This window comes from Danio rerio, chromosome 9 (genome assembly GCF_049306965.1).
Source record: "Danio rerio strain Tuebingen ecotype United States chromosome 9, GRCz12tu, whole genome shotgun sequence".
Lineage (NCBI taxonomy): Eukaryota > Metazoa > Chordata > Actinopteri > Cypriniformes > Danionidae > Danio > Danio rerio.
The window spans coordinates 8998557-9014846 of NC_133184.1; the positions used below are offsets into that span (position 1 = coordinate 8998557).

The following is a 16290-nucleotide window of genomic DNA, read 5'->3' on the forward strand; positions in this document are numbered from 1 at the left end:
AGAGAACAATAGAGAACAATGTGTTTCTTAATCTGTGTTTGCTTAATTTCATTAATGTAACTTGCTTCTATTTTTTAGGAGATTATTGAGAGGTCAAAACTCAGAGGAATACCAGTCATCATTGATGCTGTGAGTAATGTTTTCACTGAAACCTTTAGTGCAGCTGATCATTTTGCTTTCATACTGGGCTTGTTGGCAAAAGTGGAGCCAACAGAATTAGTGTTATAGAATATGACATAGAATTCCCTGATATAGAATTAGAACCGAGACAGAAGAGAGATCAGACATGGCATATCATATTATATTCATATTAAATTATATATTATTTGCCCAAGTGATGTTTAACAGAGCAAGGAAATTTGCACGGACTGTCTGATAATATTTTTTCATTTGGAGAAAGTCTTATTTGTTTTATTTTGGCTAGAATAAAAGCAGTTTTTATTAAAAAAAAAAAAAAAAAAAACATTTTAGGAACAAAATTATTAGCCCCTTAAGCAATTTTTTTTCTTCGTTATCAGTATATATTAACTTGCCTAATTTCCCTAACCCGCCTAGTTAATCTTATTAACCTAATAAAGCCTTTAAATGTCACTTTAAGCTGTTTAAAAGTGTCTTGAAAAATATCCAGTAAAATATTATTTACTGTCATCATTGCAAAGATAAAATAAATCAGTTATTAGAGATGAGTTATTAAAATTATTCTGTGTAGAAATGTGCTGAAAAATGTTCTCTCTGTTAAACAGAAATTGGTGAAAAATAATAAACGGGGGCGCTAATAATTCAGGGGGGCTAAAAATTCTGACTTAAACTGTATATAGAACCTGAGGCCATAATTTCAATTTGTGGGATCAAACCACATTCCTTATGTTTTAACAAATGCAAGATGAATGTGATGGTCTTTGCTACGCTTTTAGCTAGAAGATTAATATTGCTGAAATGGAAGAAAAAACTTCCTCCAACCTTTAAGCAATGGCTTATGGAGATCCTACACCACCTGACCTTAGAAAAAAATATGATATACTGTAGGAGGCGGTACTGATGTTTTTTCTCATCTGGCAACCTGTTTTAGATCACATAAAGAAGATGGACCCACCAGTCATTTTAGAAGAGTAGAACCTTTTCTTGTTTTTTGTTTTTGTTTTTTTTTTTTGTTTAATAAATGTAAAATGTTTTACTTAATATTATTATTTATTTGTATTCCATCTTAATATTATTTATATATTTTTGTAAAACCTAAATTAACAGTTGACATCAGAATTATTAGCCTCCTTGAATTATTACCTCCCCCCCTTCCCCCCCCCCCCCCATTTTCTGTTTAACAGAGATTTTTTCAACACATTTCGAAACATATTAGTTTCAATAACTAATTTCTAATAACTGATTTATTTTATGTTTGTCATGATGGAAGTAAATAATATTTGACTATATATTTTTCATGACACTTTTATACAGCTTAAAGTGACATTTAAAGGCTTAACTAGGTTAATTAGGTTAACTAGGCAGGTTAGGGTAATTAGGCAAGTTATTGTGTAATGATGGTTTGTTTTTTAGACTATTGAAAAAATATATAGCTTAAAGGGGCTAATAATTTTGACCTTAAAATGGTTTTTAAAAAATTAAAAACTGCTTTTATTCTCGCCAAAGTAAAACAAATAAGACTTTCTCCGGAAGAAAAAATATTATCAGAAATACTGTGTAAATGTCCTTGCTCTATTAAACATCATTTGGGAAATATTTGAAAAAGAAAGAAAAAGGGGGGCTAACAATTCTGACTTCAACTGTATACGTGTGGGATGGGTTTTGTTTGTTTGTCGTGTAAAAAACAAAGAAAAAGTGAAAAGCTCTTTGTACTGTATGTTTCATATCTATTATGTTTAATAAAAATACTTTTGAATAAATTTAAAAAAAACTTTCAAATCCAATCCTAAATGGATTAACTTTTTGACATCACTTCGTACTTTACATTCTTAACAAATCTACTGACCAGTCAAATGCTCTGTAGTATCTGGCATGTGCCAACTGATTCAAGACACATATCATTTGATGCGTTTGAGTTCAACCTCTCTCTCTCTCTCACTGGGAAGAAAAACCCAGAAATGCTATTGGCTGTTATTTTTAAAAGAGGATAGGGATTTCCTCTTTCAGTTAAAATGGTCAAAAATTGAACAAAAATACGCATTTAAAAGCACTTCACAGGACCAATAATAAAACGTAAATTAGTAAGGGGTACTGTCTTTACAAGCTGTGGTGTTTGTGTTTCTTTACAGGATGGACTTTGGTTAGTGGCAAAAGAGCCATCAGTCATTCAAGGCTATCAGAGAGGCATCCTCACACCCAACTTCATGGAGTTCACTCGTCTGTATGAGGCCATGGTGAGAATTTTGGATGTGCTAATTACCTCTCTGCAGCTTTGCGTGTTATATTTGTATGTCACATCTAATGCCGAGTTCAGACTGCATGATTTTCAAAGTAGTCGTGGCACAGATGTATTCACACTGCATGACTATCTGGGTTAGCGTTCTGTCAGTTCTGCATTTACACTGCAAAATGGATCAGCGACAGGAGAGTTTACACTGCATGACTTTAAAATAGGAAAAATCACAGACAACTTTGTCCAAGCTACGTCTCACAACCAAACAAACGCGAGAAGTGGCAAGGAAACAATGCAAGGTCACGTAATATATCTTTTGTTATATATTAAGGGCTTTAGCTTTTAGAAACTTGTGTCGCTCACCTGGCTTTTGAAGAGAATTAACAATCCTCAACTTTTTTACTTTTCGACCTGATTGTGATATTATTCAGACGACACGTCAAACAGACACAGTGCTCCTGCCAAGTTGACACTAGTTTTTCCTTCATTTCTTGGGTCTAAATAAACTGATAATAAGCGCTTTTAACTTTTCCCCCAACCTCCCGCTGGCCTGCAGATATCCATACTAGTGAATGCTGCTCTCTTATTGGCTGTAGGTGATCACGGATGTTATTTTCAGTCAAAACACATTTCACACGGCATCATTTGAGTCCTTGGCGATTCTTTCATATCGCGTCCTTGATAGTTCACACTGTGTGATTGCCACTCACGTGAACGAGCACCGATTTGCCTGTGATTTCAGGCATTTATCGGCAATTTCTCAAAACCTGTCGCCGAGTCAAAATCAGGGCTAAAATCATGCAGTCTGAACTCAGCATAAGGGGGTTTTCACACTGAGCACATTTGCGCAATACTTGTTTTGATAATAGCATAGGAATATCCCAGTATGTGACTAAATCCAATTTGATCAGCCAGACAGGAGATGCATCTGTAAAAATCAAGAATCAGATTTGAGTTGAACTCATTACTGTCTGAACATGGACTAAATGTGCTGAATTTTTGCACTCTACCACAAAGGCAAAGTGAGCATAATTTATTGGTTGTCAAGTGTATCGCTTCGGTGGTTATTATGCAAGTTTAAAAACATCAAGAGTCATTATTACAGTATGAAGTACAGTAATCAACAGCAGTGATTGAAAGCAGATGCCCTGAAGCTTAGCTGCACCTGATATTTATTTTCAGTGACAAAGCAGAAGTGAAAAGCCAAAAACCGTTACACGAGCGTCATGCTTTCAGTTCTTTAAGTAGGTCACTCAAAACAAAAGATTGTTTGTTGTTACAAGATAAAAACAAAATGGATGAAATGAAATGTTATGTAGATTATTAATTATTATACGACTAAATAGTGTGTTTATTTAATAGATTAGAAACCGCTTTAAAATTACCAAAACCTTTTTTTAATAGTAGCTTCCCTTGCTACTGGTCCTAAAATACTATTGGTTTTAATGTAAATAATGGAATGGTTAACAAAATATGGCCTAGCTTGAGTGGGAAATAGTTTTTATGTTTTTTTTTTTTTTTTTTTGGATTATAAAATCCTGACAAATATATTAAAAACGGAACACTTTTTTACAGACGAGCAATTTCATCGTTATGGATGTGATGTTTGCAATAAAAATGTGAAATATGAATTCACAGAGAATGTGTATGTTAACAGTATACTAAAGAGCACCTATGGTGAAAAATCTACTTTTCAAGCTGTTTGGACAGACAGGTGTGTAAGTATAGTGTACAGACCATCATATTGGGGGGATATAAACACACCCAGTCCTTTTTTTTTCAATTTAACAACAAAAACGGTGGACCAATAGGAGCAGTTTTCAGAGCGACCACAACTTGACGTAGGAGTGCGGTCCCCCCGCCCATCAATATTGATTGACAGCCGCGCGTCACCATATTTTCAGTTTGTGGTTTCACGTCTACCATTTTCAGCATGTGAGTCAAAACAATATCACTAAAGGAACCCCCTTGCTCTATTTTTAGATGTAAGGCTCATTGGACTCAACACAAGATCAACATTCATCACATGATCGCTGTAATCTGAATTATTGTTTGTAACTTTAGGTTGGTTTGCAAACATGCGTACTTTTCATTGCATCTACCTTAAACTTTAGCCATTTGAATTTCCTGCGGTCACAGAAGCTCCCTGTGATCTTAACTAGATGCAGCTGGAAAGTGCGAACGTGCTGCCTCATGTCCGCGTCCCTCCATTGGAAATAAAATAACGAACTTGCCTGCAGGTCGCACACCAGAAGCGCCGCTTGGCGATGCTCAGCATCACACCACGCATGGCCATACATTTTAGAATTCTAAACATAGGTTTCTAACGGCTCTTCAAGTCAGTGGCTGTCCACGATGCCCAGCCACGATTTGGGACACTTCATATTTCTGCAGCACCACAGAGCGCCATCTGAATAGTCTGACCAGTTGTTTGGTGTGCAGTGTCGCGGCTCTGAGTGTCGCATCTGGTGCCTCAGTCAAAGTTTATTCAGTGTGCTCGGTTATTAGTCTCAGTGTACAAGCTTGGAACTTTAAACTAGCACACAGTTGGGTGTTAAACTATACAGAGACACAAATGATTTTGTACTCTCTGCTTGGTCTGTGTCCGAGTCGTACATGTACGGCTGAATGCTTGTCCTCTCACTCATGTTGCTTCTCTTTTAATTTTATTATAAACACATTATTGTAAAAAAAATCTGAACCGTGTTTTAAACTGATCCTAATGTGGCACACTCAGAAGAACCATAATAATAAGATTAAATCTTAAAAATGGGTAAACTATGTGCCCTTTAAAACATCTGTTTGTTTTTTCAAAATAACCAATCACAGAGTTATGGGATTAGAAAAATATCAATCTGTAAACTTGTTTTATATTTTAAATGAGAGAGAAAAAATGTGCTATGGATGTGTCCAAAAAAGTATGCGAGTTTGTATTATTCAGCATATTTTGTAGAAACCCAAAGAAATAATACTTATCCAAAGGATAAGAGTTGGCTCACTTGGTTATGGATTATTGTGTATACAATGTCGTTGTAGATGGGGGGTGGGGGTTGTTGTTAAATATAAATTAATCAATAATGGATTAATTAATTGTAGTCTACCATTTTCACTACCTGGCCCACATGGTCTTTGCTTTACCCATAACCAAACCATTTATAAATAAAGTTACACACAAGTAACCACCTGTCTAACACTTTTTTTTCCCGCGGGACTCATGAATAGGCAGTGATCTGTGTCGTTCTAATGGTTTTTCCCACAGCTGGTGGAGGAGACGAGAGTTTGTTTGGAGTTCACTGTATTTTGTGATTGTGATTGATGATAACTTCCTTATTTTATTATTACTATGATGAAATAACAACAAGTAAAGATGCTAGGGCTCGACCGTTTTGGTCGCATATGTGCCCGGAATTTTATCTATGCGACCTTAAAATATATTTGAAAGCATTTGGGCGAGTGAATACGTTTTCACTGTTTCACTGCAAAATTCTCACTGCGTGCATGGATTTAGGAGACATTTATGCAGAATGCATCTTTGCACCTAAAAACGCCAAACGCAGCACCCAGGAACAGATTAAAACAGATGTTATGTGAACTTGCTGAAGTAAAAAAAGGCTGCAATGCTTGCCCCGCCTTTGTGCTCTTCTTATTGGCTCACTGCTTTAGAACTGAAGGCGAATAATCGGTTAATATCAGCTGTTAATCAATCAATGCCTTCTGCCTTCAGATGACAGGAGCTACAACCGCGAAAATGTGAAGCGCTGAAGATGAGGGACTGAAAAAAACACTGACAGATTTTGTTTTAGAAACCACCTAAAGTTACTAATAATGGCACATCTTATTAGTGATCATGTGCTGAATGTTAATCCACCATTTACACTTTTCCAAGAGTGGATAAAAGACTTCCAGTGGCTTCAAGTCCACTATGAAAATAAGTAAAGCCATTCACTGTAAAGTCTGTGGGACGGGGTTTACAGGTAACAGCGTTTGCCACTGAATCTACACATTTAAAGAGCGAGAGGTGCTGTATAATCCTTTATTTACTCCTCACCATGCTGTCAGCCATGCGAGTGGCAGCTATATGTAACATTTAACACAGCTCATGAAAAGACTGTTATTACTCTTAAGATGACACACAAATTATAAGTTATACATCAATATAAATGTGGGGCGGGGCGATGGATCGTGATGCCAGCTCAGCATCGTGAAGTTTGTCGGCCATATATTCTTTCTATAAACCGAAATCACTGTCTACACCAGGGGTCACCAATCCTGGTCCTGGAGGGCCGGTGTCCCTACAGGGTTTTGCTCCAACTTGCCTCAACACACCTGCCTGGATGTTTCTGAGATGTATTTTTAGTATATATATATATATATATATATATATATATATATATATATATATATATATATATATATATATATATATATATTGTAAGTTAATGTATGAAAAACAAAAAGCTGTCTTGCACAATTATAGTTGTATATTATAGTTATTATAATATTTTTCCCCAGCATCACGAGCCTCTAGACAGCAGCGACCACAAGAGAAGTGCACAGCAGCTGAGCATCGCCCTGGGTCACCTGACCCTGGTTTTGAAGGGGGAGGAGGACATTATTACAGATGGAAAGAACAGTCAGTGATGATCTTAAATCAGTCAAACCTTATACAACTCCTGCGTCCTGTTGTCTTTTTCTAACTTGCTACTTTTTTTTTTTGTCAGTTCTGACCTGTAGTCAGGAGGGCAGTGGACGGCGTTGTGGAGGACAGGGGGACCTGCTGTCCGGGTCTCTAGGAGCCTTCGCCCACTGGGCCTTCAGCTCACCTTCAGATGCAACTAAAGGGTAAAAATAGCAACACCAAAAAAAGCTATATCAGTTCGGACAGAATTTTTTGCAATCTATTTATACATCTATAATGTGGAAAACAGATGCACCCAGAGAGACATGATGTAGTGACACGGGAATGACTGAACACTAAAAGAAAAACACAAGAGATTCTGCATTCACTTTGTAACAAGCTTCAGCTTTAACCTTAGTTCTTTTCATTCTGCCTTGATTTTGTAATATGTTCAGTATTAAATAAACAGGCATGGGCAGATCATTCAAGATCATTCACATCATTCAATTTAGATTTTCAGTTATAGGCGATTCTGAAAAAACATTAATAGAGATAAACTGATTATTGTGTCCTACAGGATTGTTGCTCCTTCAAAGTACTTGAATTTCAGACAAAAGGATTTAAGGCCTGAAACAAACACAGCTTCTTGAAAGTTCTTTAATTAAATTTAAAACAAAATTAGTTTATGGTGTTATTTCAACAACTGTGCTGTGCTGCTGTCAAAAACAGAATGAAAAAAAGATATACTTTATGTATAAATCTTAAAATGTATTCAAATTTAAATCTTACGCAAGAACTGACAAATAATGCACATTTCAACAGTATTTCAGAAATTGAATATTTGAATGAATTTGCATTGAATATCACCCGTATGGAATTTAACACATTTCATTAAACAATTTTTGGTTTGAAAATGTCACATTTAAATCCTTATCACTCTGACATTTTAATGTTAATATTACGTGCACGACAATTAAGTACAGTAAGGACTTCCCAAGTGCTACACTTGCTGGCGGTGTGAATTATAGGTGTTGATTTAAAATGAATGGTGCTTTAAAACGTCCTTGAATCTGCTGTTTATGAAAGAGTGGGAATCCTGTTTCTTTCCATTTTTGCCTTTAGGTTCAGTTTCATGTGGAAATCTGTAGATTGTGTAATGTGACTTTTTGCAACATAGGGCGTGCTTCACATGAACTCTCATTTGTTGTGTAATACGGGAACATAAAGAGTCGAGAATGAAAAGGCATCTGAAAGTGAAAGCATAGAATAATGCTGTATGCCTCTTAAAGTGACAACACTATATTCCTGCTGTTAACATTATTATTATTATTATTATTATTATTATTATTATTATTATTAATCAAACAACAATAACACACTCACTGCTCTTGAAGGCTTGTTTTGGGGGGTTTACTTTTTCCCATTCTGCGTCAGCATTGACAATTGTGAAATTTCATGATTTTTGAAATGTAGAAGTGTAATAGAAACATTATTTAAACTGGGAAAAACTTTGTGATTGCAGTTTAGACCAAAAGAAGAGTGATTATGATTTTTCCCATGGTTGAGAAACCTTAACATTTGTCCAGTCTGAAGTGAGAATTATTAATAATAAAACAAACAAACAAAAATGTGCACAATTATATAAAGTGAAGCATGTATACTAGGGATGTAACAATATTGTAAATACCGTCATACCGCAATAGCAATTTCTTTCAATATTACCGTGGTTGTGACTCAATAAAATCATAGGTCTTTTGGTGAAAAGTTTGCTCAGGCGAATGGGAGGTAGCAGAAACTACAATTTTCATCAGCCCAGGCGTGGCCATCATTCTTTGCGGTCTGTTGTCGCTACAGATCCAGTAATGCAGAAATGGAGGGTGCTAAAAATAAGAGCTAAAAATGGTCGAACCTAAAGCGGGTTTTAAATCAGATGTGTGGAAGCATTTCATTTTCTCTCTGAAAAGAAACAAGAAAGAAGAAAAGGTGACAGAAAAAAAGAGTATGCAGGCATTGCCAGACTGTGCTGAAATACAAGTCGGGGAATACGACTAACATGATGGGGATTCTTTTTGTCAAGAACACAGCACACTGCTCAGATTGATGGAGACATTGACTTGTACCACCAAGAGACCCCTATCTCACTCATGGCTTGTCCTTACGAGTGGTGTTTTTTTTTTTTTACATGGTTTATTATTTTTTGTTATTAAAATTGAATAATTTAAGTTCCTGTTTGAAAGTTTACAGATAGATAATTTATATGTCATTGATCTGTTCAGTGTTGAGGTAACCTGAACATTCTAGCACTTTTTTGAGTCTCTTCAATAGTTTTGTTTTTCCTTTAAATGATTCAATAAATACTGTACCGTGCCATTCATACCGAGGTATTACCGTATCATGAAATTTCGATACCGTTACATCCCTAATGTGTACATTATTGTATGTGTGGGTTATAGTAGTAACATCAGGCTCTTTGAAAAGACTAGAGTGTAACCATTTACTAAACTCATGATTTGACATCATTCACAACACTGATCTCACCTTACAGTTTTCAGTTAATTTAGGCAGTTTAGAAATGATCAAGTGTTTTGTTTTTTTCTTATTTTTCCAATGTTCCACATTTCTGTTTGAAATGAAACTACATTTTGTCTATAAATAACAAAACTAAATTGCAATTTTAAATCAAAATTTAAAATAAAACAAAATGAATAATGATGCAAATAAAATAAGTAGCTTTTATTTAAACAAAGACTTACAAGTCTTTATAATGTCCCCTGTTAACGGAATAAAAAACTTTCACCATGAAATCTTCGCTTCAGTACTCTTTCGGTTTTTATTAAATTTCAGTTAAATTGTTAACGGTAAACTCAAGAGGCTCTATTTTACATTATAGGTGCAAAGTCTAAAGTGCATGGTACAAAAGAATTAAAGAATCACGAATCCCTCGAGTACTTTTTTTGAGATTTTAACAGATGTGTGTGTGTTGAGCATCAGTTAAGACAATATTAGCACCTGTTAGCTTTAATTGTGGGAAAAACTTGATAATTTTGAGCTTTTGTCAGCTAATTTCAGCTTCCGGGTTTAGAAGGATTTTTGGGGCAGGATCAAAATCGGCGATGTAGCTCAAAACTGCAAATGGAGTGATAAGAAGAGTCTGCTTCTTAATTATTCATGACTGCATGTGCTTTCCGAAGGCAAGGCATACCTGCCAGTGCCAAGCTGTGAGACACGGACCCACGGCACACGGTATTTAGCTGTTCATGAAGGGTCGTATGTGTTTGTTTCTATGATCCACAGGGTTTGTTGCATGCTTTTCCCCGCGATGCTGTCAGGGCCGATACAGCAAAGCTGTGTGCTTCAAGCATTTTTGTCGGGAGAGCTGTACGAGAATTGGAGAATGGTGGACGTTGTCTTTTATCAAGAGTTTGTTCACATTTAGACACATCACTGTGCTGCTGTGTTTGCCTAAATTCTCTAGATCAGTGGTTCTCAAAGGAAGGAACCACCAAAATTAATTACAGCACCCTAGAACACACAGAACCTAAAAGATACACTTTCATTTGAGTTTATGAAAAAAATACAAAAAGCGCCTTTTTTTTTAGGTGTTTATTATGACACAGACAACATATACAGTTATTTTAAACACTTTCAATAGCGTTTTATGAAAATTCAAAGAGTTTTCTTTAAAATGAGACCTAATTTTTGCATTTACACCTCTGCATGTGGATTTGGAAAGCTTATAAATTTGGGTTTGCAAAATCCAGGTGGAAATCCCAAAATAGCAGCAGAGTTTATTTACATTATAGGATGTTTTTTTATAAGTTGTTTACATTTTAAGACTTTTTTTATTTAAAAAATAAATGTTACACACATACTGTTTGCTAAATGGAATGAAAAAAATTTGAAGCTCAATATCTCAAAATAATTCAGAACGCAGATAGAACCTTATAATTCCAAGGGGACGATATTTGAATTGATTTTCAAACAGCTCACGGTAAATCATTACATCCCTAGAACCAGCATAAGAAAAAAAAGTGTTTTTGAACCAAACCACCCTGTCTTTAATAGTAGATGTTTCTGTTTTGCAGCATGAATCCCTCTCTGGTAGCTGCATTCGGTGCTACGTCTTTGACAAGGCAATGTAATCGCCAGGCCTTCCACAAACACGGCAGATCAACCACCACCTCCGACATGATCCAGGAGATCAACAGCGCTTTCAAGAAGCTTTTCGAAAGCTAAACTACATCTCTTTCTGTGTGTGAGTGTGTGTGTGTGTTCATACATCTTTCCAAGTCATCATAAAGACTAAAAGTCTGCATCTCGATGATACTCGTATATAATAAACTTGACGTACATTGTTAAGCATCCTTTTTTCCCTTTCCTTTTTTCTTTTCAAGTGCCTCTTGTAGTTCTGCAATACAGTATCAAGAACTTGTCCAACTTGTCCACCTTCATGTCTGTGTGGTGGCTTTCTGTAAAATCCTCCACCGTTCTGTTTATTTAGTTTTTTCATGTATGTCTATAGATGTGCGTTACGTTCGCAGTTGTCTAGATTTGTATATGATAACCCACTACCAGATGGTTTTAACACCGTCCCTTTCTGAATGAATTGCCGTCTCACTACAAGCTGCAGTTTATTTATTGGGTTGCTTGAAAATGTTTCACTTTCAAGTATTCAAAATCTAGCTTTATAGTGGATGTTGTCCTCACATTAAACTGTTTAACATCTTATTTTTCCGTCAATAACTCCCTCTATTTAGTATGTGCAGCAAAGTACAAATAATTGAAAGTGACTGTCACTTTTAGATATAGTTTGTTATTCTGCGTATTAAACTAACATGAAAGTTTTATTTACAATGTTTCTTTTTTGTATTGTTCCCTCTGTGTGAAAATATCTGTATGGCTGGAGCGGATTGTGGTTGGTAGTGTAGGTTTCTTTAATATCAAATGATGAAAAAGAATCATGAAGAGGCATGCATTTAATGGACATCATCCTCACTGGATAATACTGTCCTTGATCCAATGAAACTACAAAGTAATAAGCTTACTAGTAATACATATTCCTGAAGATTTTGTAAATGATACACCGTGTCCATTCAAAAACAAATGAAGATGCAAAAGGTGCCTTATGAATTATTTACACTAATATAAGCATTTTTCTCAGGCTATTGTTTGTAGGTTCTGTACTTTCAATTTTAGAGCAAATAATAGGTTATTTTCATTGCCTTTAAAGTGAAATAGCCTAACAAAAACAGAAGGCTGAGAAAAATGCTCATTTAAGAGGATAATATCATGTGGCATTTAGAGGTTTTTGCATCTAAACTCTAGTTGTTTTAGCCTTAAAACGTCATAATACACTGAAATATTGTTTTGTCAGACTTAAATCATGTTTTCTTTGTTTGAAAGAACGGTTATGTAGAAAATCTGTTTACACAACTTGTGATTAACTGCTTGGACACATTGTTTAAAATGTCTGATTAAAAAAATATCTAATTAGATTTATTTATTTATTTGATGAGGCAAGTAAAAAATATGTTTCACTGAGCAAAAAAACAAAAACAATCCTTGGCATTAAGCCCTGCATCATGATGGTTTTAGAAAGCTCGCAAAATATCAAAAAAATAAATAAAATCCCAATTCCTTTTTATTATATTTTAACATGCATACACATTTCCATGTGTCAGATCAAACACAAACCAACAAACAAACAAAACAAAACAAAACAAAAGGCTTCTCAGTATTTTACAGGATAAAATATCACCTCTGTTACTAATCTTCTAGTAAAACATTTCCAAATCCACCACCTTTTAAAAACGGCTTAAAATGTCCCCAAACTCTATCAAAAATTATGTATCTATTTTTTATCATATAAGTAATTTTTTTCAATTGTCATGTTTGTTACCATTGGTGCACACATACTTTTCATACACATAATTTAAAGAAATAAGCCGTTTCGCTTGTAGAATACATATATTCATAAATATATGTTCCGTCTTTTTAAACTTGATCTATTTATAAATATAAATGAAATAAAAAAAAAATTTAAAGGAGACATTGGTATATTAACCTCAAGAATATTTTCTATAACTTCTTTTACACCTTTCCAAAAGTTCTGTATTCCTTTACATTCCCATATACAGTGATACAGCGTAAAATATCTTAAATTTGACTTGATGAAACCTGCAGAAACTCTGAGACACACATAGTCTGGCATCATTAATTTATTTAATCTGTTTATTTACTTGAGTAAATGTGTAAATTTATATTTATTCAGTTTTTAAATTAGTCTCAGTAATATTATTGACTAATGTGAAAATGTTCATCTGATTTATGTACAATGCAGTTTGTCCAGTAATATTTTTTTGTCTTTTACTAGATAAACTATATGACAAACTTGCTTTATTTACCAAATAAAGTGAATCGAATTGGATTTGCATTTTAAACATTAAATAAAAGTTAAAAGATATTATTTTTTATTTCATATATTAAGGTTTTAGTTATAATACTTCCAAAATAATTCACTTTTACCAAAATTCTCCACAGAAGTAGCAAAAGACGTCCGCAGATTCCATCTGGCCCCAGTGAATAGCCACAAAATTAGGTTCATATAGACTAATATACTAATAACAAATGATTGGGTAATCGCATGGTTATAAAATAATGAGATTACAAAAATGTAAAGATTCATATAGTTGAATTTGAACTAAACATAATTGACAATTAAACACTTATATTTATATAATTAGATTTAAATGAATGCAAATATTACAAAGAGTAAATGAAAAATCACTGATCTAAGAACAAAAATACATTCCAATATAAAAATACTGCATTTGATTAAAAATGTTTCTGTGTTAAATTATAAAGTATTATATAGTAAACGTAAATCAAAATGTACATCAACTGAATATTAGTAGAATTAATTTTAGACAAATAGCTACGAATAAAAGTAATAAAAGAATGCATTAATAAGAAAAAATGACACTACAACCCCCTGAAGTAAGCTATAACAACGAATTATATAGTGTACATTTTAAACAAAATGTCACACTGAGAAAACCTGTTTGTAAACAATGAATGCGACACGTCTCACATCAAATGGCAGGTTTTTGCCATTGCGCGCGTGATCTTCCCCGCACCACATTAATATTGCACTGCGCGTACGTGACTCCGTCCTCCGGTTACTCAACTGCTCCGTTTCAGGTTTTGTGCTACGTTTGTTTTCTAGCGGGCATGCGCAATCTCAGCGCTGAGCCCTTGGAGATCTTTCCCTGGTTTTGAGAATCATTCATATCGTGGCGAGCATGCGCAGACTGAGTCCATGTTTTTGGGTTTTGTTTAACAACGCTTGAACAATAAAAGGCATTAATCCTTTTTTAAATACACGAAAGACTGAGATAACAGTCATTGCACATTGACAATTTCATTCCTCATATCCTCATTCATGATAATATATAACAAAGTAAAAATGTTACAAATTAAATAAATGATAAAGAAAAATAGGTTGCAGGGTTGTTGAAGTTTTCAAAATATGAAAGCAAAATCCTCTGAGCAATTATTTTATCATTATGCTCTGAATATTTTGCTTTTTGGCTTTTCATTTCTCTTAATGTCTACAAATATATCACAAATTCTTCTTTAAACACCACTAGTTTTAGGGGAATTTTGAAAAATGTATATTTATGAATATATAATTGTAAAAATATCAACACAATATTCATTATATAAGATATATCATATCTTTAAGTATTTAGCCAAGCTTAATGATTTCCCATGAGAAGTCTTACAGATAAGTCTTAGAAATCTGTTCTGTTGTATCTAAACTAATACTTCATCCCAAAATGTTTGCAAATTACATTGGAAAAACAAGCGTTCGGTTGTTTCAACATCTAAATGACAAATATTGATTTTTAACCTTAGAAAATCTTTTGCAGGATAAATATAATTCATAATTTTAAAGTGCACTTCTTTAAATTTAAGATTCGCATGAAAGAATATCATACTAATATCATATACGATATTGGACAAATCTGACATTGAGATATTTTGTTTTTCTGCAATACACATAAAACCTATAGTACAAATCACTGAATGAAATGTTTAACTCAATTTTTTTAAAGTTACTTTGACTTAATAAAAAAATGATGGTAGCTCATACACTGATAGAATTAAGCAGAACTCAAACCGAATGAGTTGTGAATGAATGAATTATATTTTTGTTAACTGTAATGCTTTAAGTTAAACGAGTTTATTTTTTCTTCTAGTTTTTGTCTACAGCATACAACAAAGTAACATCATGATTACAAAGAAGTACATTTAAAAATTAAGGCTTCTTCATTGATATCAGTGGTTAAAATATAAACTTCATGAAAAAGTTATTATCTGTATCCAAATAGAAAGAAATAGCAGGTTATTCGACAGAAACCTCGCACATTCTCCCTCAAAACCGCGAGGTATGTAGCCATTGTGGCAGTGGCTAATACTCTAAATGTTTGACAACATCAACTCAAATAGTTTAATTGTAGCCTATATGATTTAATACGTTTACAGTAGGCGACGCAGTGGCGCAGTGTAGTGCTGTCGCCTCACAGCAAGGTCGCTGGGTCAGTTGGCATTTCAGTGTGGAGTTTGCATGTTCTCCCTGCGTACTTGTGGGTTTCATGACATTTAAGACATGTGGCACAGGTGAATTGGGTAGAATAAATTGTCCGTAATGTATAAGTGTGTGCATGAATGAGTGTGTGTGGATGTTTCCCAGAGATGGGTTGCGGCTGGAAGGGCATCCGCTGCGTAAAAACATTTTTAAATTATATATGATGTAATAATTTTGTATTTTAAAGATTTTTTTCTCCATTTCTTTATTATAAAATTTAAGGAAATATATTCCTACATCAAAAAATTCGCTTAATAGAGTTTTTAAACCTCATAATTGAATAGAAACAAGGTGAAAAACTAGTACAAAAAGGTACACTTTTTGAGAAAAAAGAACCATCCCTTGCACCAGGCTGGATACAGGCCTGCCAAATGCGAAATCATCCGTTTCTGGTTTTGTCTTACAATTATTTTGTAATAAGCAGATTCCGTCCGGATATCAAATAATCTGTTTCGTGTTCTGTAGTAGGCTACGGTTCGTTTGTAGTAGGCATGCGCAACTTCAGTACGGAGTCTCATGTGATCCATTTCAGGTTTTGGTTGACGGCTATTGTGTACATGCGCACTACCTCCATTCCTGAATCCTAAATGGTCCATTTTGCTTTTTGAGAGATGCCCCGGTGAAGTTTGATTCCTCCTTCAGCGTGCAAGC

General features: G+C 34.4%; 1 protein-coding gene across 12 annotated transcripts in view; it reads left to right on the top strand.

Moving 5' to 3' along the window:
* naxd (NAD(P)HX dehydratase) overlaps positions 1–11840 on the top strand; it is a 30993-nt gene extending 19153 nt beyond the window's left edge. For all 12 annotated transcript variants that reach the window (XM_068223484.2, XM_068223485.2, XM_073912304.1 and 9 more), the window contains 5 exon segments: positions 79–129; positions 2268–2372; positions 6884–7004; positions 7093–7213; positions 11075–11840. In XM_068223484.2, coding sequence (XP_068079585.2) covers positions 79–129; positions 2268–2372; positions 6884–7004; positions 7093–7213; positions 11075–11225 — 549 coding nt within the window. In that variant the 3' untranslated portion in view covers positions 11226–11840.
* Positions 11841–16290: the final 4450 nt, after the last annotated feature.